Source organism: Balaenoptera ricei, chromosome 7 (assembly GCF_028023285.1).
Source record: "Balaenoptera ricei isolate mBalRic1 chromosome 7, mBalRic1.hap2, whole genome shotgun sequence".
Taxonomy (NCBI): domain Eukaryota; kingdom Metazoa; phylum Chordata; class Mammalia; order Artiodactyla; family Balaenopteridae; genus Balaenoptera; species Balaenoptera ricei.
This window is the reverse complement of record NC_082645.1, coordinates 78,502,842-78,523,349: the sequence shown is the minus strand read 5'-3', so window position 1 is coordinate 78,523,349 and position 20,508 is coordinate 78,502,842. Positions and strand designations below refer to the sequence as shown.

The following is a 20,508-nucleotide window of genomic DNA, read 5'->3' as shown; positions in this document are numbered from 1 at the left end:
AGAAGCCACGAGTGGCCTCTCACCCTCTGGTAGGCTAGCTAGCACTCACTTGTACGTTCTTGTCGCATTCTCAGGGCTCCAAGCACGTCAAGAGAAAACAAGACCCAGTGCACAAGTTCTTTTCAATCTTCTGCTTGCATTAACTTTGCTACTGTCCTAGGGTACTCAGACAAGCTCATTGTCATGGGGAAGAGGGTGACTACCCAAAGATATGCACACAGGCAGAGGTATTCTAGCAGTCATTTGCAATCTGTCACAGGGATAGATCTCCAGAGACAAGGTTGTTGGGTCACAGGGCAAATTCAAATGTAAAATTTCCAAATCCCCCAACCTCCTAACCCTAAGGATTAGACCATTAGTACTCCCTCCCACTACGAATGAAAGTGCCTGTTTCTCATAGTGTCAGTGTCCATACAATAGAGTATGTTTTCAAACTTTAATATCTTTGTCAATCTAAAAGTGAGTGATGGTATCTCAGTGGCAATTTAATCTGCATCTCTCAATATGAGTGAGGTTGAGCATTCTTTTCATATGCTTAGGAGTCATTTGGATTTTACATGTGAACTGCCTATATTTCTTGTCCATTTTTTCGCTATCAAGCGCTACAGAGTGATTGGTCTTCTCTACTTTTACAAGCTTTGTATATATTAGGACTATTAGCCCTTTGTCAGTGATATAAATTACAAATATTTTTCCCAATTTATCATTTGTCTTTATGCTTTTTCAACCGTGCAGTCTTTCCTTTGTTTCTGGATTTTGAGTCATTGTTAGAATAAGTTTTATCCATTCCCAAATAATGGGGGAATTCACCCATGTTCTTCTAATATTTGTGTGTGTTGGGAGGAGGGGATCTAAATATTCCAGTTTCCCTATCAAGATACCACCTCTGTTGTAAACTAAATTTCCTTAACTAATTGGGTGTATATTCAGTTGACATTTAAAGTATGACTAATTCCAAGTGAAAATGTGAATTAGTCAAATTCTGTATTCCTGTTCTCCATCTCCGCCTCTACCTATAGCTGAATTTACACTCCCTTTTAAAACCAATTCAAACCCCATCTCCTGTCCACACTGTCTAGTGAGTCAGCAGGACCCTCCCAGTTTCCACATTGTTAGGTAGTTGAAAGTACAAATTCCTGGTTGTGTGATCTCAGGCAAATTATGTCAATCCTCCTAAATCTTAGTCTTTTTATCTATAATCTGTGAGGATAACAAAATCTCCCTCACAGGGTCATTTAACAGAATCAATGAGATAATGTAGGGAACTCACTAGCATAGTACTGGCACATAGTAAGTGCTCAATAAATTATGGGTCACCCATTAGAGAAGTGGAAAGACCAAGTAATGAAGAAAGGAAAATACCTAAGACTGGAAAATGTGGAGCTTAATGCAGAAAAAGCTTTGTTGGCAGTGATTAACATGTATGTATATAAACATGTGTGCACAAACTGGGAAAGAACACACAATTGTGTTTTCTTTAGTGTGTTTCATCCAGGGATGCTTCCCTATAGACTGAGAGTGGTGGGCTCTTTGCTTGGCAAGGAACTTTTACACTCTTGAGTATACCAACTCTGAATCCCTGCCTGTGAGAAGAAAAGGCAAAACCGTGAGCAGAAGACACTTCTGGTCAGCTTAAACCTTAAGAAAATCAGAGTTTTCGACTCAAAATGTGCTAAGTAGCTGAGCACTTGACCTGCAAACACTGAAGTTCCAAGGTGCCTCTTGCATGCCTGGCACTCCATCCCAGAGGACTTCGTATCATGTCCTGCCAGAGGTTCCCCTTCCAACTCCTGACTCAGAGCTGCTTGGGGCAGATGGTATGTTCCAGGTAGTCAACTCCTTCCAGCCACACCCGTGGGACTGCAAGTCCTCCTGCTCAGCTGGTCTTCATTCTAGCAGTTTCTACCCCAAGAATCTAGGATGTCAGATGTAAATCTTGAGGGGGAAAAAAAAAATAGATATTAGTAAGGGCAGTCCTGGAGCTAAATTGAAACAAGACAGAATAAAAAATACCAAGGTCATGGAATTACACTTGTGAGGTGTGTGAGGGTGCTGGGTTTGGTAGCACTCTGGCATGGCTGGAACAGGAGTTACATGGCTCAGTGAGGCAATCTAGAGCTGACCTTGGCACATGTGAAACTTTTACCTTTAGTTAAGCTAAGAGTGGTTTTTAAAATATCACAAAAGTGACTGCCACTGGAGCCATGGGGAGGGGGGTTTGCTTGGGAAGATGCATGAGGGAAGTTTCTGGAGTGATGGCAATGTTCCATATCTTCATAGGGGCTGGAGTTACCCAGGTGGCTAAGCATTTGTTAAAACTCACAAATGTACACCTGAGATTTGTGTATTTCTTTGTAAATTTTACACTAAAAGCAGCAAAACCTTGAAATCTAGTGAACAGGCACGCTGAAATAAATATTTAGTGCACTGATGTCTGCAATTCGAAATGTATTAAAAATGGACTAATGGATGTCCAGAATAGGATGAATAAAAACAAACATAGGGCTTCCCTGGTGGCGCAGTGGTTAGGAATCTCCTGCCAATGCAGGGGACACGGGTTTGAGCCCTGGTCTGGGGGGATCCCACATGCCGTGGAGCAGCGGAGCCCGTGCGCCACAGCTACTGAGCCTGCGTGCTAGAGCCTCCGAGCCACAACTACTGAGCCCGGGCACCACAACTACTGAAGCCTGTGTGCCTAGAGCCCGTGCTCTGCAACAAGAGAAGCCACTGCAATGAGAAGCCCGCGCACCACAACAAAAGGGTAGCCCCCGCGCGCTGCAACTAGAGAAAGCCCGCTCGCAGCAACAAAGACCCAACACAGCCAAAAAAAAAATAAAGAATTAAAAAAAAGAAAAAACACATAGGTGGTAATGGTAAAAATCGCACTGGTGAGTACACAGGTGTTTACACTACGATTCTTTCAACATGTTTGAAATTTTTCATAATAAAACGTTGGGGAAAGTTATCAGAAGCAAACCAGCAAACTCCGGATACACAGCAATCCTGAGGACTGTCACTGGGAAGACAGAATTCCTTCCAGCACCCTCTTCTCTCCCCTTGGCCACTGACCTCCTCCCTGACACAAACCCTGGCGCACACATCCTTCCTCTTCCCCTGCACCTTCATAATCCTGCCCTCACCCTCTGGGCAAAGGTGAATGGAAAAACAGCACAGGCTACTCAGGTATTGGGCAGACTTCATGATGAAGACTCAAGCCGACATGCTATCCTCGTAATCATGGTAAATTGTCAGCACACGTACTTTTCTGCACCCAGAAGACTGTAAAATCTTGTTTTTTTTTTAAAAAAAAACCTAATTGCAATTATATAAATTGCTTAATATTCCAGATTTTAAATTATAGAAAAGATTGTCTCCTAATAATGGCATGGAGAAATGACCAGTATTTGCCTCTTATTTCCACTGCTCACGGGGAAAGAACATAACATTTGTTAAGCCCTAGATACAGAACAGATGTTTTGCATACATTGACTCACATAGTTCTCATAGCCCTGCCAGCATATAGCCCCAATATCCTCATTTTATAATGAAGCTCATGATTATAGAGCCAGTAAATAGTAGATCTAGGACTCAAACCAAGATCTCCTCAGCTCAAAACCAGTTCTTTTCACCAAAGCATATTGTCTCTGGCATTTAAAATAGGTTATGTTCTGCAAAGCTAACATAGCTCCAAGAACAACAGCAGTCACTTGGCCAGGATTTGACAAAATACCACTAGTAAAGGAATAACATTTATAAGGGCAGTTCATGTTCTACTTCAACTGCTTTTACCAAACCACCACCCACCCAAAGGTATTTTTAACGGTTTACACTTCCCACCAGTATTATTGTTAAATGTAACAAGCATACAAAACTTGGCAACTATTCCCATATTTTCTGTAGCTTTAGGGGCAGTTCAGGGTTTAATAAACCTGCTTAACTGAGGGGAATTTACTTTTGACGTCGGTACTGCCTGTTCATAAACTAGAATTAAACAGATAGCCCAACTTCTCCTTAATGATCTTCCATATGATGCTTAAACCATCAAAAATTCCTATCCAATAATGGAATAATGGAACCTTTTCCTCACATTAAGCCAGATTTCTATACTACTGAAACGATATAGCAGTCACCCAGTAGATGGCACTAATTGTGCTGACTACCCTGTTTTTATTGGTTTTCTATCTTAATTAGTCCAGAGACTTAGGTCAGAGGTCTTACTCAGCTCCCTACTAGGGTTACAAATATTTAAAACAAAAGACTAGCCCCACATGGCAGTCAAATCATACCTTGTATATTACTTCTTTATGTAAAGTATTTATGGTATCCATCTCTCTGAACAGGATTAAGATCTGTTAAGTGGTAGGTTCTGTAGGCATTCTCAGTAATATTTATCATGCCTCCAACCCCACCAGCATCTCTCCACATAATAAAGTAGGTAACTGAGGAACGCTTTGGGGGATAGGAGGAAGGTAGGAGATGCTGCAAACAGATTTGCTGAAATAAGCTACAATAAAATCTTTTTTTTTTTTTAACAGAAACCTAGGGTGAAAAGGCTTATTTTCACTTTGATCTATATAGGTCCAAAGGAAGCCAGGCAACTCCACTATGGGTAATCTGATCTTAACATACTCTATTTGAACCTAATTCAAAACTCAGCGCTCAGCTCACATCCAGAGGCCATACTCAAAACTCTGTTCTGCTGGGAACTACTCTGCTTTACCCATCAATTCTGACCTTCACAGGTATATGCTTCCAAGTACAATTCTTCCACATTTTATAATACAGAACCTTCGTATATTCTGGCCTCACAAAGATAAACTGGTACGTGTATGTGTGTACATACGCTTCAAAATAAAGTTGTTTCTTTGTTAATGGGAGATATCAAGGGCAGGGGACAAAAATTTTCAGGGACTTTGTTTCAAGTGCAGCTCTCCCAGACCTACACTTATAAACTCTCCTTCTGGTAGAGCAGAGAAATAATCCATACATTTAACAAGTTCCTGGGGGAGAATCTCATATAGATTTATAAACCATTCTTTGAAAGTTTTATTCAACATCTATTCAATTTGTGGACCAAGAAACTGGACTCTCTCTTCTATGTCCAGAAGCATAAATTTTGATGGCATGGAATTTTTTAAAATGTACTCAAATTTTTGAAAATGGTTAAAGACCTGATTTTTAAGGACATGTCAATGGTCCTTCAGTTGAGGCTCTTAGACAATAAACATGGTATGACAGTGAGGACTGTGGTGTGTCAACAGTCTCAAGAGACCTGGGCTCTAATATAATTCAACATCTAGTCCCTAAGTTTTCAGGAGGCATGTTTTTAAAACTTTGGGAGCCATGGTAAAATTGTGTATTCTCTATCAAGACCTTTAAAAAGACTTGTGATTAAATGTCTACTAGCCAACCTTGTGAAAATGTTCATCTTCTTTACATCATACTGATTATCTCATTGTGGTAAACAGCTCTTCCTAACATCTTTGGACATAATGTTCTTAATGAGGAAACATACTAAATAAGGGGCTTGTCAGATAGTCTGGACTTGATTCTCTTGCCTGTGATCAGTGCTTTAAGAAACATTATACCCTTTTAGCTCAGAAACCTGGAGTAATGTGGTCACAGTACTGGAAGACAAATTCTTGTGCATCCCTAACAAAGCAAACCTTGAGGAATTTGGAAAAAACTTGAATACACCTGGAAAGTAGAATGTTTTTCTAGCTTTTCCCTCAGGTTCTAACAACATACCATCATTCATGATAGTGCTGTTTTTCCAAGGTCACAATTAGTTTCCTCAGAAGCATAACTTAACTGTTAGTCATTATGGCTACTTTGTGAAATGTGGGCTGTTTACTCCATTTACTTAATAATTGGCTGGAACCTCAATACACAGATTTTCACTACGGCCAAGTATATCTGCTTTTACCCCTGTCATTAATCCCATACCAGAGATCGACTGTGACCCTCTTCTACTAGAAATGTTCACCTTCATCAGACAGGGGATAAAACAAATTAAGAGAAGGAAAAATAGATTATTAAAAAAAAAAAAAAAAGAGGCCATCATAGGGCAAGTTTTCCCAAGTCTAGAGGTAAGAACAGACTTTGGTGTGGAAAAGTGTTCCATGTTGATACTGCTTTTCACATGGCTTTCTGGTTTGTTGTCTCTAGAAGCTTTGTGAATACATTAAAGTCTCTCAAGAGTCATGGCAGCCTAAAATTGCTTGGAGCAATCAGTCATTATGGTACATTATGATACTTAATGGTATTATTAAGGTATAAGAAAAGGGAAGTCATGTAAGTAAACTGGAATGTCAGATCCATATAAACTTAAACAACTGCTACTGTGTCTTAAGACTGATGTAAAATACTCTCAACTTGCACCTTCTTAGAAAACTTTTTAGTTTATCTTAAAACTTCCTATACTTTAAATGTTCTTTATATATCATAAGATTACTTTTTTACTAACCTCACATCTATTTTTTAGTATCACTCCCTTGGCATTATTACTCAACCCAGAAAATTAAACATCCTTAAAATGTTAAATAATAAAAATACAAGTGACAAATACTCAGTAATACAAATATTTAGGGTAGCCTCAAGTTAAACTGTCCTCAAATTTAAAACGTAATTACTAAAGCTACAGGAACAAAGCAAAAATGACTTGGTATACTATAGGAAAACCAGTCTAAGTGTCCATGGGAAAGCATACTGCAGCCTTCACTATCATACACCATCATCTGGGCTTATGGGTTTCATCTTTCCATGTCTACTGTAGCAACTCCCAGGAGGGGCCACCTGCCTAATGAGACTTCAATCCACTTCAGAACTGGTATGTAAAAATAAAGTGGGACCCAAACCTAGCAGTGTGTATTTCTATACTAAATGGCTTTTGTTTTCAGTAGGTGTTTAAACTTATTTAAAAGTTGATAGCTGAAAGCGCCAGGAAGGAGGAAGGTAGGAAACTTTCTTCCTCTTAACTTCTTGATGAGTACTGTCCAAGCAGGCTGGGAAGGCAAATATTCATTATGGATTGTAACTCACTTTGCTTTGGTTTTGAAGGCTTTCCTTAAGAAAAAAGAAATTTGTTAATAAATGATAAAAAATACAGAACAACAAGGTTAAATGATTGAGGCAAATGTCAATTACAAAAGTAAAAGATAAGGTCTTTCTCTACTTAATCTCAACACGTTAAAGGGTAACAATACTTCCACACCTAACCCTGCATTTTCTTCTGTTCTTGAGGTACGACTAGACAATAAACATTTGACTGCTTATTATGAGCCAGAAATCATTCTACTCATTCACACGGGAAAATCTTAAGTATACAAAGGGGTAATATTACTCACTTACTTGTTTTTATAGTTATGGAACCTATGGCTTACAGAGGTTTCAAGTGGAGTAACTTGCCCAACATCACAGGTGAAGAGAAAATAAGGCCAGGATTGGAAGCTCAGCAATCCATACCTGATTATTTTAATCTTCCAAAACTCCAAAATTCTTTCTTTTAAAATCACCTTAAACACTATTCTCCCACAAATAACTCAGTGTTAGTGCTCCTACATCTACTTAGATTTAAAAAAAAAAAAATTATGTACTAATTTGTAATGTTTTTTTTTACTCCAAACATCTGTAATTTTGTGAACATCTTAAGAAAATACTAGTCACAAAGCCAAATTACCTATAATCATCAGTATATGAATAAAGGAAAAACTTATTTCTATAACATATAATCCCCAGTTACTGAAATACTATAAACAATAAGCTTCTTGAGATTATTCATTATTTCATCTACCCCTTAACACTATCCCCACAGTGCCTAATATGTGACATGCTGAAATACCTGTTAGACACACTGGATTGGAGCAAACAAATACCTGGCACAAATTTTTATATTTAAACGCTATGGCACTTTCAGAAAACAAAGTCCACTTAAATTATTGTTATTTGAGGTGGGGAAAAAAAAGACACAGTGACAAATACAAAGCTAAGTAGTCACCAGGCTTAAGTCATCATTACAATTACAGTAAAAGGTACTGGCTCTCCATTGTAAACCATTAAAAGAGCAAAAATAAGGTAGGTCTGTTAACATTAACGTAAGTTTTATTCAAGAGATAATGTTGAAGAAGAGTTTAATTCCAACAAAGGAAAAATTTACCAGTTATCCACCCTACAGTAAAAAGTGGAACTGGACACCATTTACAACACATAAATAAATTCTACCTTTACATTTCTAAATAAAGCTGTATTTGCTTCTTTGAGAGAGCCATTTCTTAACTTTTGCTGATAAGGCTTTGTGAATTGTGTTCAGAAACTGACAATAAACACACACACATACCCTTCAAATAAAGTAAGAACCTAGGAATTTCACTCCAGGCTGAGTTTCTGCAAGGACCTAGGACGCTATAAATTAAGATTACATTTTTCTACATAAATTCAATTTGAACTGCCTTCATTATAATATTTATCTACCATAATTTGTAAAAATTAGATCAATGTTTATTATGTCTTCATAACTCCCTCAAATTAAACTTCAATATTTGACATAGTAGTTTAAGAAAATAAACATTCAAGGCCTCAGTTTTAAATTTCCATTCAGTGTAATGCACAAAGCTGGTAAGTATTAATAAGACTACCCTAAGATAAAGTAAATGTAGTTTTTTTCTAAAAATTTCTTGTTATAATACAGATCACATTCTATTCCATAATTCTGATAAAGAATATGTTTTTTGGTAACAGAACAAGAGTTTAGGATGATTCAGTCCCTGGAAAATCTTAATGGCAGTCACTCAATGAAGAAGTCAATCATTCCTGGAGTCACAAACACTCAAAAATTGCTGTTAGCATTAACCATGTTTTTGTTTTTTTGGTGGTTATTGCTTTAGCTGGCAATATCTGTTTTTAAGACAAAAGAACATCTCCCACTAAGCCTTATTTTAAATATTACAAAGTTTATACAGAAAATAGACTCATAGAGGCTAAAATGCTGATGTCGTAAGTAACTCACCCATGAAATGGGTGCAGGTATTTTAGAGGATATCCAAAGATCTTTTTGCTCTAAAAATAAATGCCCCTATTCTTCAGAGTGTTCCCATTCTTCAATAGGAGACTCGAGCAGCTTAATAGTTCTGCTATAAAAAACAAACCACTCTTGTTAACAAACCAAAAACATAAAAGGAAACCGATAAAGGACAGTTTTCACAGTTAACAATAAATAAAAGTGCAGTAAGTGTTCAAGTAGGGCATGTAGTTTAAAAACTACATGTGCATATTTGGCATAGGTCATCTTTTAAAGGCTCTCCGAGGGTCCCTGCCATTACTTATTGTGGTCATGACTGTTTGATTATTAGCTGTTCCTGGTAGCTGTGGATTTACAGGTCCCCGGCCATTGCTTCTACCAGCATATGAAAATTGGCATCCCCTTGCTTCTGAGCCAGTTTGAACACCGTTTCCTAAAAAAGAATATAAAAAATCACCACCATTTTCAAATAGAAGTACATCTATTTGAAGTTGTAACACATGCTATTAATGCTTACAAGTAATATTATGGAAAACAAACTCCTTTATTTTTAAACTACTGGAAAAAACTCAGTTTGAGTTCTAGGTTTTCCCAAATGTATAATTACTGTAAATATATTAACTTGATGCTTGAATTAATAGGGAGAGGAAAAAAAAGCAACTTGGGCAATAGAATGAGAAATTAATAAAGTAGGAAAAAAGCATAGATAATGCACTACCTACATTATAAGGGAAAAAGAAAAAGCAAAATGGTATATAAGTATTGGCATTTGGTTCAAATAAGGTTAACAATGTTTTAAGAGAGACACGTAATTCTAACTTTTTAAAAAAACCAAAGTGTCCCACAACATAATAACACAGCTACAGCTGTGCTCAAACATGTAGCCAACAGGTCAAATAAAACTTTAGCCACCTTAATGAAGTCCAATCACAAAAGACTTTTCCTCTGGTCTTTAAGAATAAAGGCTTCAAAAGACCTTTAACAAGGATGCAAGAACCACTGACCTTTGAGAGTATTTGAGGGGTAAAGGGCAGTCTTTTAAAGAGGCAGCCATGAGCATGTGAAAAATTAAGGTGAGCATCAATCTGAAGATAAACTGCTTTCAGTACACAAAAATAACCAGTTATTCTGCATCTATTATAAATAATCACTAGATTACAGAAATTTTGTAAAAATCAATGGAAAATAACATAATGAATCACCAAAACTTAGATTTCTTATTATTAGCCAACGTTCACCCAGTAACTGGCCCAAATGTTTAAATACAGGATGTGCTCAATAAATTAGCTTAAGAGGGAATCTGCTTTCTAGAAAAATCAGTTATATTTTCATAAGATAGATTCCCTTAATTCTTACACCTGATCACAAATACACCAAAAAAAAAAAAAGAATCTTACCCACTGGTCCAAATGTACCTGTACCCATATTACTATTCATGGAATTATTCTTCTGTTCACTGTGTGCCTATTAAAAAAATGTTTTAATTTAATCAAATGAAGATTTTTTTAAAAACCATATTATTATAACATGTTGTAGTCATTCTTTTTTTTAACTTTCAAGGTTTTTTTAAACAATTTAAAAAGATTTATCCAAGTCCTTTCAATGTTAAAATATTCAGGAATGTTTCCAGACCTTTCGAAGCTTCTGTTACATCTTACATCTTCCTGATATTACTCCCTGCTCCTCAAAAGTGCTAAACTGCTAAATGGCACATACAGTCGTCCCTCAGTATCCCATGGGGATTGGTTCCAGGACCCCCCAGATACCAAAATCTGAAGATGTAGAAGTTTCTTGTGCAATATGGCGTACTGTAGTCAGCCCTCTGTATAGGAACGTTCTGCATCAGCAAATTCAACCAGTGCAATCCCAGTTGGTTGAATGATCCATGGATACGGAGAGCTGACTGTACATTTCATATATGATACTACAGATACCTATACAGACTCACAAAACATATAAAATGGAAAAGAATTCCATTAAAGAATCTTTAAAAAGATTCCTTTTAAACTTGTCTCCATTATACTTAGGGTATGAAAAGCTTGGCAACCTAGCCACAGATTTATAGTACACAGTCAAAATTAGCCTAATCATAAAAACAGACAATACATTTGGATTAATTACCCCTTTGTTCTGCTGTCCTCGATAATCTGGGTTAGGTTCACTGAAATTTGGCACTTCTGAATAAACCATACAAAATCTGAAAGACAATAAAAGTACAATTTGAATGACTTCTGAAATAATCAACCTTTCTTTACATAACATGCATAACTTTCAGGAATAAAGAACGTAGATGTCAAATGAATTAACAAACAGCAATATGCTAACTCTATTCATTTACAACAAAAACTTTCTAAATGCTTATGTTTCATTAAAAAGAAAATCAAATATTTGATTGCCTACAATGTTTAAAACATTCTATTTTGTATTTTAATTCTTCTTCTGTCCTTGTCAAAGATCAAGGGCACAGAAACACATCTTTGTCCTGTTTTTCCACATAGGCTGATTGATGCCTCTGAACCATGTTTAGGGTTCCAGAGTTTTTCCAGCAATGGTGATGGATTTGTACTGATCCACTCACACACTTTCATGCAGTCCCTCTTTGACCAATCTCTGTGAATCTGCAAAGATAATCATTCAAGGTTAAAAGTGGATTTTGCAGGCATGAATAAAGACAACTGGCTTTCAAGACACGGTTTATCCCAATGCTTCTTATCAGCTGACTATGGTGTATATTGATAAACATTACACATAAGCATTTTCTTAGCTCCTCAACCCACAAATAAATCGGAATCAGTTTTGGTAACTCCTGGACTGACCCTGACAAAGTCACTATGTATTGAGTGACCCCCAGTGGTTCTTCACATAACTGACCTCCATTATTATAAATACCTCTCTATACATGGAAGTCAGAAAAGGATCCTCAATCTTTCTGTAATACTGATGCTAAGACCTCTCATAACACATTGCTCTACTACTACTCTAAGTACGAACGTAAGTGAATCCTAATTTTCCTCCTAAGAGAAAGCAAAGTGTTACCAGTTTCTGATCTTTAAAAGCTAGAAAGATTGCTTATTTTTCCCAAAGTATCTTATTCCTGTAGTGTAGAATACATTCTTCCTTCCTTTATTTATTTATTTTTGGTGCCATTTGTGGCTTCTCTCTTTAGATATCCTCTATTTTGACAGGCATTAAGTAGATGTCAGGCATTAACCAAACAGAACAGACTTTATAATTTGGCTCATTGCCTATACCACACTTTATGAGTACATCCCAAATGTCTAGGCCAGCATGGAGGCTGAATTACCTTTACACCCCTAGAGAGGATGGTTCCTCCAAGTCAGGGTGGAGATTACCAGGGTAGTAGTTTATAGAAGCTCGCATTGTGGCTGCCTGTACGATACCTAGACTGTGGATAAATACAGGACTTCAACTGTCATTGCTGCAAGTCCTTTTACATATGGGTACATATTCACCCATAAGCAGAGGAAAAGAAAAATTAAACTTATGGCCTAACACCCACACCCAGCTTCTTAACTGGCAATTCACTATATGACAGAACTTACTTCAAATGGCATTTGTGACACCTGAAAGATATACATTCCCAAAGCCTACAGAAACGGTCCCACTGGGGATTGTCTCAAGTGCAGCTTCTTAATGCTCTTTGCCAGGAAAAACTGACATTCTCAACCACAGGAAACAGTACTGATAGGTGTTAAACTAGCACATACATGCAAAGTTAAGCTGCTGCAAGCATTCAGTTTACCAGTCAAAAAGTCAACAAATAGGTTTATAGTTTATACCTACCAGTTATTCTGTACATATTATTTGTAATTTATTCAATTATATGAAATGCATCTTGATACTTACTCCCCAATTTTTTGAAGTTCTCCACCCCTTCCAGTATAAAGTGTCAGACATCCTTTCCACATGGATGCATACCTAGAAAGAAAAGAAACATCAGTTCTATGGAAATATGTATATTTCCTTCTACTTAAATAAATCTTTATACTATATTTTTTGTATTGGGGCGCAGGTGGGGCTCAAACCCTGTATCTACCATTGATTAACTTGTTACTTATTAAGGAATAATGCAAAGAAAACTCTACTGACAAATTTTGACATAATTATATAAACAATAACTAACCCTAGAAAATAGAAGTCTTTTTGCAAAGCAAGCATTGTTATACTCCAAAGATCACATCTTCAGTCAATTAAGAAAGGGAGAACATTCAAACTGCAGAGATTCAAGCAGAAATTACTTTTCAAACACAGGACATATAAAATCAACACCCTAGTGTTTACTTTTACACGCATGTACTTGGTCTACCAGATATTGATATATTTTTTCCTTTGCCTCCATAAAACACATAGGCTAGTATGTGTTATTCCTAAGCTACTGAAAATTTAGTAAAATTTAATCAAGGGGCTAAAAAACTATGATCACAAATCTTTCGCTTATCTGCTTTTCCAAATTCCCAATTTTTAGCAACAACTTGGCTGAACAATTATTTACTGAGAACAATTTTGAATGCAGGCAGCATCATTAGATAAAATAATCCTATTCACGAATCTAAGACAAATGTAAATTAATCAATATTATAAAATAAGCCCAAGGCTTGGTTTTCAGTGGTTCTTTGTACAACTACTATGGTAACTTCATGATTTAGAAAGATAAATTACAACCAAATATTGTTTAAGTATAATAATAGTTCATCTTTTAATACAGGTTAATAAAAATTTTCTCATTTCACATTATATATTTCTCTTCATTTAGTAAAGGTTATTTATTAAAGACTCCATTCACCACTTTCAAGTTACACAAAAAGTGACTTAGGAGACAGTGCACTAATATTTCACCTTACTAAAGTAAAAATTAATGCCTATTTTGAGAGAAAATTTGAAGTTACTACAACTACAACATTTAACTTTCACTTATTTCAGCAATGAGATCAATGTTTGCAGGGTTTTCTGATATGCATGCCAATATTCAAATTACCATTATTGAGATGTATACCTTTCTTCAAAAGCTACTTTTCTTAGATTCAACCAAAATTTAAGGGCCTTACAATGGGCCAGACTCTGCTAGATATGTTACTTTAGTAAGGTATAAATATTCCCATTTTACAGAAAAGGAAGTTGAAAAGTGTAATAACTTCAAGGTTACACTGAAGTTAAAAAACAGTAGAGTTTCTTTGGTTTTGAATTTTCCTTTAAACTGTACTCCTTGGTAACTATACTCCTTAAAATCCTATAGATACTATAAGGCTACTGACTTAGTTTTTCCACATTTTTTTTGATGGACACATCTATGTATTTTCCGTGACTACAAAATATGAAATAATTGAAAAGAGATGCTGTTTACAGTGTATAAAATAACTTCTAATCACTGGATGAGATACTTTGGCAGCCAAAAAACTTTAATTATGCTAATTCTCACCATATCCTCCCAGGTAGAAATTCTCTTTTGTGCAAGTTAAAGATGTGGAAGTTTGAAGGACATAACCAGTGTCATAATGAGTCAGTGTATGAGAAAAAAAATGTCTAAGTCCTGACTCTCACTTCCTTCTTTGATGATACTCTGCCTCACTTCCTGAAGATGTTGTAAGACCTGTAAGGTACTATCAAAGGGCTCTAAGCTCCTACTTTCAGGGTGATCCAACACTTTTCTGAGATTCTATTTACTATGCCAACGTCAATCTCCACCCACTTTTCCTACAGTTATGACCAATGAATTATTACAATTCTACTGACCACAAAACTTCCAAAATATATTTTTAAGACCCCTTTCTGGCATTTTATCTTCCTAATACTTGGTAAATCTTTAAAGGCAGTCTAATTACTAATCAAAAAAAAACGGTTGTACTAAATTATTTTTAAAAGTCAATCTGCCAACTAACTCTTTTGGACATCTTTCTGCCAAACATTTTCTGCGCATCATTTTGTTTTTGTACAACATTGACCTTACAGCAGTAGGCACAAGAAATTATTTTTAAGAACGTGCCTTCCAGATATTGTAACTTCCTCTTTCAACTTCTACATCCGAGTACAAATCTGACACACTACAAAACCTACTAAATTCTCCAGCTACAATCTCGATTTACGTCCACACTGTCTAAATGAGTATACAAATAAAATACGGGCAGGATCTCAAAAGTCATTAAAAAGGGGAAAAGGTTGGAAAAAAGCGAAGTGACAACTATATTAAATAGTTTATGAAAAAGATTAGGTATTGATTATGTTAGTTTTAACAATCTACTAAAAAGACTCAATAATCTCAAAACAGTATTTAAAAATCTACTTAACCTGTAAACTGAGGGTGGGGTTGTTTAGATTCGGCTGAAACTGACTGCTTTTAAAGGCGAAAGTGTTACATCCCAATGCCGTCCATCACCTGAGGTTAACATTGAAGGGGCTTAAAAATCCTCGGGGTGGCCCACAGAAAAGATGAAATTTTAGAACTTGCCAAGGTCCCGGGCGTCAGCCAATTCCCATTCCGGAGACTCCTACTTAGGAGGCACTGTGATCCCCCAACCCTTTTATGCACACCTACCCTCTGGTCAACCGGATAATATCCCCTGGCTGTATAAGACCTCCGATTTCATCCCACACGGAAATAGTGATGCTGCCAGTTTTATCTGCTACTTTGCATGATCTCACTTCATGGCCGTCTTTGGTTTTGGTCACGCGTCCTGTGAGGATTTAAAAATCAAAATGGGGAGGGGTGTATTAGATAATGAGGACTTCCAAAAAGCTAACTCCTGCTCCGGGATCAAAATGCACCTGAAAGGTGGGAAGAGGTCGAGCCCCGGGGTCTCGCCGCAGGTAGGCTACGGCCCCAGCTGGGGCCAACGGGGCCACGTGGATGGGGGAGGGGAGAGGAAAGGGAGGAAAGGGGGAGGGGAGCCCCCGGCTCGCGGCGGCGGCGCCCTTCCCTCCTGTCCCGGGACGCACAGAGGGCGGCGAGGCGGGCTGCGGACCCCACTTACCTATCTCCAGCACAATAAAGACGACATTTAAGTTTTTCAGTCCGGGCTTAATATCTTTTATAAAAAGAGGGGGGTCGTTGACCCCGTTCATACTGAAGCAGGTGCTGCTACGCTGCGGAGACTCGAGTGGGAAGGGAGCCTGACAAAGCTTCCCACCCCCCGGGCCAGGGGCGAGGGCAGAGGGGCGACCTTGGGCGGGGGTGGCGAGAGAAGGGGCAGAAAGCGGTTAGTCAGGGACCAATGAAACCAGTCCAGACGGCACTGAGCCTAAAAAAAAGGGGATGAAAAAAATAAAAACAAAAACAAAAACGCTCACAAGTTTAAAAGAAAAAAAGACGAACCACTCCGCACACCAACCCCGCTCCCTATGGGGCGACAGGAAGGCAAGCGCGAGAACTGCCCCCTTCTTTGGATAAAAGGAAGAAAAAAAGACAGCGAGAGGACGCCTCTGCCCTGAGTCCCGCTCACACACACACGGGCGTTGCCCTGTCTGTCCCGGGCTCCCGGGAGTGACGGACTGTGACAGCGAACCCGGAGCAGAAACCAAACTACCGCGCACCCAGAGTCCCAAACACCGACTGCGGAACGCGCCCGCGCGCCGGCTGGACCCCCGAGTCGCCCCGCCTCTTGTGACGCCCCATGGCGTCTGGCTCGCCCGACGCCCCGCCCCCCCAGGCTCCGGGGAAGCCAAGGGGCGGAAACGGGCAGGCGACGCCAGCGCAGCCACCCTCTTTCCTCCCCGGCACGTCAGCGCGGGCTCCTCCCCCTCAGCCGTCCAATCGGCTGTCGGCTCCGCCCCACCCTCCTCCAGCTTCCGCCGTCGCTGCGCAGCGTCAGTTCTACTCTGCCTAGTCTTCCTTCTTCAGGTTTCTATCGCTTGCTGTCAGTCTTTTGGGGTTTCTTGCATTTTTTTTTTTCCCCCCTCAGAGTTCAGTCCTTTCCCCCCCCCCCCCGCCCTTTAGTTTCGCAGTCACGGTGAACGGTTGCTGTGTTTTAGGACCCAGTGAGTACGCCAAAAAGTATGCAGTAGAGTAAGAACAAGGTTCAGGCTAGGGTGGCTGGTCTGGGTTGAAAGAAAAAAAAAAGGTAGGGATGGGTCCTTAGCTGTAAGGCTGGAATTTTAGGGCCGGAAGGGAAGTTAGAGATCAACTTAACCGCCTCATTTTAAGCATATTTAAAATTGAGGTCCAGAAAGGTGAGGTAGTTTGCTGAAGGTCACCCAGGAACTTTGTGAGCAAGCAGGGCGTCAACACAAGTTGTCCAACCTAGTCTTGGTGCTTTTCACTCTATAATGCTAGGCAGATAGACAAGTAGTTAAATTCCTTTGCAAATTTATTATTTTTCCTTACCCTTCTCTAGATTACACCGCTTCCCCATGTTGCTTTTCTTTATGCTTGTTTGGTTTTTAATAGACTATTTTTTAGAGTAGTTTTATGTTAGAGAAGAAGGTACCGAGATTTCCCTTATACTCTCTACCCCGACACAGGCATAACCTCTCCCCATTATCAATATTCCCCCCAGAGTGGTACCTTTGTTGCAGCTGATGAACCTACATTAACACATCATCACTCAAAGTCCATATAATTTACCTTAGGGTTGGTTCTTGGTGTTGTACATTTTATAGTTTTGGACAAATGTATAATAACATGTATTCACCAATATAGTATCATACAGAGTAGTTTCACTGCCCTGAAAATCTTATGTGTGCCACCTACTCATCCTTCCCTCTCCCCTAACCCCTGGCAACTACTGATATTTTTACAGTTTTCATTTTCCAGTATGTCATATAGTTGAAATCATACAGTATGTAGCCTTTTCATATTGACTTCTTTCACTTAGTAATATGTATTTAAGTTTCCTCCATGTCATTTCATGAGCTATCAAGTCATGCATTTGTTTTCATACATACAAAATAACTGTGTGACAACAGTGGGAGACCCTGAAACATTATAACCTGGGGAGAGAAAAGATGAATAAAGTTTTCTTTATCTTGTGTAGTGAAAAGGACATGTGCTTTAGAAGCAAACCTGGGTGTGAACTATTTACTAGCTGTGTGACCTTTAGGACAGTTGATTAAGCTTTCTAGTCATAATTTAATCATCCAAAAATAAAAGGATGTCTACCTCACAGAGGATTGCATGGGCTCATAATAGTGCCTAGCAAATAGTACATACTCAATAAATATTTTCCCCTTGCCTATTTTCTATGATTAATGAAAAGGAGACAATAGTAGCTTAAGCTGTGATTACTTAATCTTTTCTACCTACGTGGTGATTGCTAATTTTTATCCCCATTTTACAGATGATGAAATTCACCTGAGACCACATAGCCAGAGAAGGCCAAACTGAGTTTTGAATCTAGGCAATCTTGACCCCAGAGCCTTCCGGCCTAAAGGTAATTTTTAGACTTAAATTGCAGTAGTGGAATTATGAGTCAAAAACAGACTAAATAAATAAAGTATTAGCAGCAACATATATCTATAGGGCTTTAGAGAATCATGTAATTAACTATTTGAGATGGTAACAGATACATTGAGAAGAGTATCAGAGAATTTGTGTGGCAGAAGACTTTTTCCTTGAATCTTTCTGAATATTTTTAGCTCAACCACACCACTTCCCAAACATCTGCAAACAAACAGCATAGATATATTACAGCACAAGAAATGAGTTTCAACGATAATCACAACATTAATAGGGGAGTCAAGACATTCTTAAGGAAGCAGAAGCTTTCAATTCGTGGACAAATAAGGTCCAGTGTGCCAAAGACACTGACGTAATGCTGGAAAATGATGTAAGATAATATTATAAGCATGATTTCAATATCCAGTAAAACAATGATGAAACATGTGAGTTAATGGCAGAACCACATCCAACGTCAGGGCTCCCATAGACTCCCAATCTGGCCCAGAGTTTAGGCAAAGAAAGTTAGCCACTCCCTGAACCCTGGGTCATTTGTTCCCAGAAAGGGGATTAGGTAGGACTGCTCAAACCAATTTTACAGACATTTAGAAAGAGGAACCATACACTTGGGAAACCAGCCCCACAAAAGTAGAAGCCTGTGCTCAGAGGCACAGCCCTGCCCAGCCCTGCACTTCCCCCACAGGACAGAAATCAGTCGAACATCTCTCACTTCCTTTCCTCCTAACTCAGCAGTTCTCAGAAAGGAAATGGCAACAAGTGCTTTCTCATTCACCAAAACTAAAGGCAGTCTTGAGAAACAAGATGGTGTGGGCAGTTTACGAACTCTTCAACCCAGGTCAGTTGGTTTAAACTACCCCTGATCACTCCTCAAGGGTGGTGGTTAATTAAAAAAAAAAAACGAAAGGAGATGTCTAGAAGAGCAACTATTGCCACCCAAATAATCTTTCCTAATATTACCATTCAGTGAAATAAACAAAGATCTATCAATGCCCAGCCAGTTAGATCGTAATGACTATATTGCTGCTTCTTTACTGTCTTTGCAGGATTACTTCGTGGTCTTGCTTCTAAGACTGTTTGTGGGCTTTTGTCATTTTCATAGCCCAAACATAGACTTATTCTGAGATGATGAGAAGTTTATACCCAGAACCTCAACACCACTACTCCGTGTAAAGAAGATATTGCTTGGTCAGATCCAGTACAATACCAAAGGGCATCCATTAGAATTTTGTGCATGAGTTTGCCCACCACACACTCACTACCCGTGCTCACTACCAGGTTCTGGTTTCTGGGACCCCAGTGGTCATTTTCACTTTCTTTGTACTATCCGTCTATTTTAAACTATTACAACATCAATAAAATACCTGGCCAAGTACTATTTGATACTAGACATATTGTGCAGTGAAACTAACAATAAAAAAAATTACCAAGAACTGCAGTGTTCTCACATTACAGAGATAATCCACTTTGTAGCATAATTGGCAAGGTCAAAAAAAAAAGGTCTTAATCTTCTTTAAAACATTTAATCAAAAGCCTCATAAGTAATGTTTAGTAATATTTAAACACAAATCATCCCTAGAATGGTAAATGCTGACACACATTGAGCATTTGCTATGTGCTAGGCATTTTACCTTAAAAGCACTTTATGCTTATTTATATATTACTTAATAATTCATGTGAAGTGGATTTTCTCATTTTATATACTAAGTTATGAAGCTGGAATTTAAAACCAACTGTCTGTTACATACAATGACCTTTTTTCCAAAACAGGTTATTTTCCCTAAAAAGTGCATTTCTTTTTTTTTTTTTTAATTTTTGAATTTTATTTTATTTTATTTTTTATACTGCAGGTTCTTATTAGTTATCCATTTTATACACATCAGTGTATACATGTCAATCCCAATTGCCCAATTCATCACACCACCACCCCCCCGCCGCCACTTTCCCCCCTTGGTGTCCATACGTTTGTTCTCCACATCTGTGTCTCAATTTCTGCCCTGCAAACCAGTTCATCTGTACCATTTTTCTAGGTTCCACATATATGCATTAATATACGATATTTGTTTTTCTCTTTCTGACTTACTTCACT

At 38.2% G+C, this 20,508-nt stretch overlaps 1 protein-coding gene and 2 long non-coding RNA genes across 5 annotated transcripts in view; 1 reads left to right on the top strand and 2 right to left on the bottom strand.

Moving 5' to 3' along the window:
- LOC132368600 (uncharacterized) overlaps positions 1 to 2,695 on the bottom strand; it is a 38,887-nt gene extending 36,192 nt beyond the window's left edge. Inside the window, exon 1 of the long non-coding RNA XR_009504135.1 lies at positions 1,694 to 2,695. This is a non-coding gene — a long non-coding RNA (uncharacterized LOC132368600). The remainder of the gene's footprint in view (positions 1 to 1,693) is intronic.
- A 4,962-nt stretch (positions 2,696 to 7,657) lies between these two features.
- Positions 7,658 to 16,610, bottom strand: NABP1 (nucleic acid binding protein 1). Its single transcript, XM_059928391.1, has 6 exons — positions 16,003 to 16,610; positions 15,567 to 15,705; positions 12,884 to 12,955; positions 11,138 to 11,213; positions 10,414 to 10,480; positions 7,658 to 9,449 (listed from the first exon to the last, which is right to left on the bottom strand). The coding sequence occupies exons 1-6, from the start codon at positions 16,091 to 16,093 to the stop codon at positions 9,280 to 9,282; spliced, it is 615 nt and encodes a 204-aa protein (XP_059784374.1). The 5' UTR covers positions 16,094 to 16,610; the 3' UTR covers positions 7,658 to 9,279.
- Positions 16,611 to 16,896: 286 nt separating this feature from the next.
- LOC132369110 (uncharacterized) overlaps positions 16,897 to 20,508 on the top strand; it is a 195,193-nt gene continuing 191,581 nt past the window's right edge. For all 3 annotated transcript variants that reach the window (XR_009504260.1, XR_009504258.1, XR_009504259.1), the window contains exons 1-2: positions 16,897 to 17,005; positions 18,304 to 18,396. This is a non-coding gene — a long non-coding RNA (uncharacterized LOC132369110). The remainder of the gene's footprint in view (positions 17,006 to 18,303; positions 18,397 to 20,508) is intronic.

Coding starts and splice junctions, on each gene's coding strand:
- NABP1 (XM_059928391.1), bottom strand. CDS start 16,093: ATGAACGGGGTCAACGACCCCCCTCTTTTTATAAAAGATATTAAGCCC. Junction 12,956..15,566: donor ATTATCCGGTTGACCAGAGG/GTAGGTGTGCAT, acceptor TTTTCTTTCTAG/GTATGCATCCATGTGGAAAG. Junction 9,450..10,413: donor AGGTACATTTGGACCAGTGG/GTAAGATTCTTT, acceptor ATTCTTTTTTAG/GAAACGGTGTTCAAACTGGC.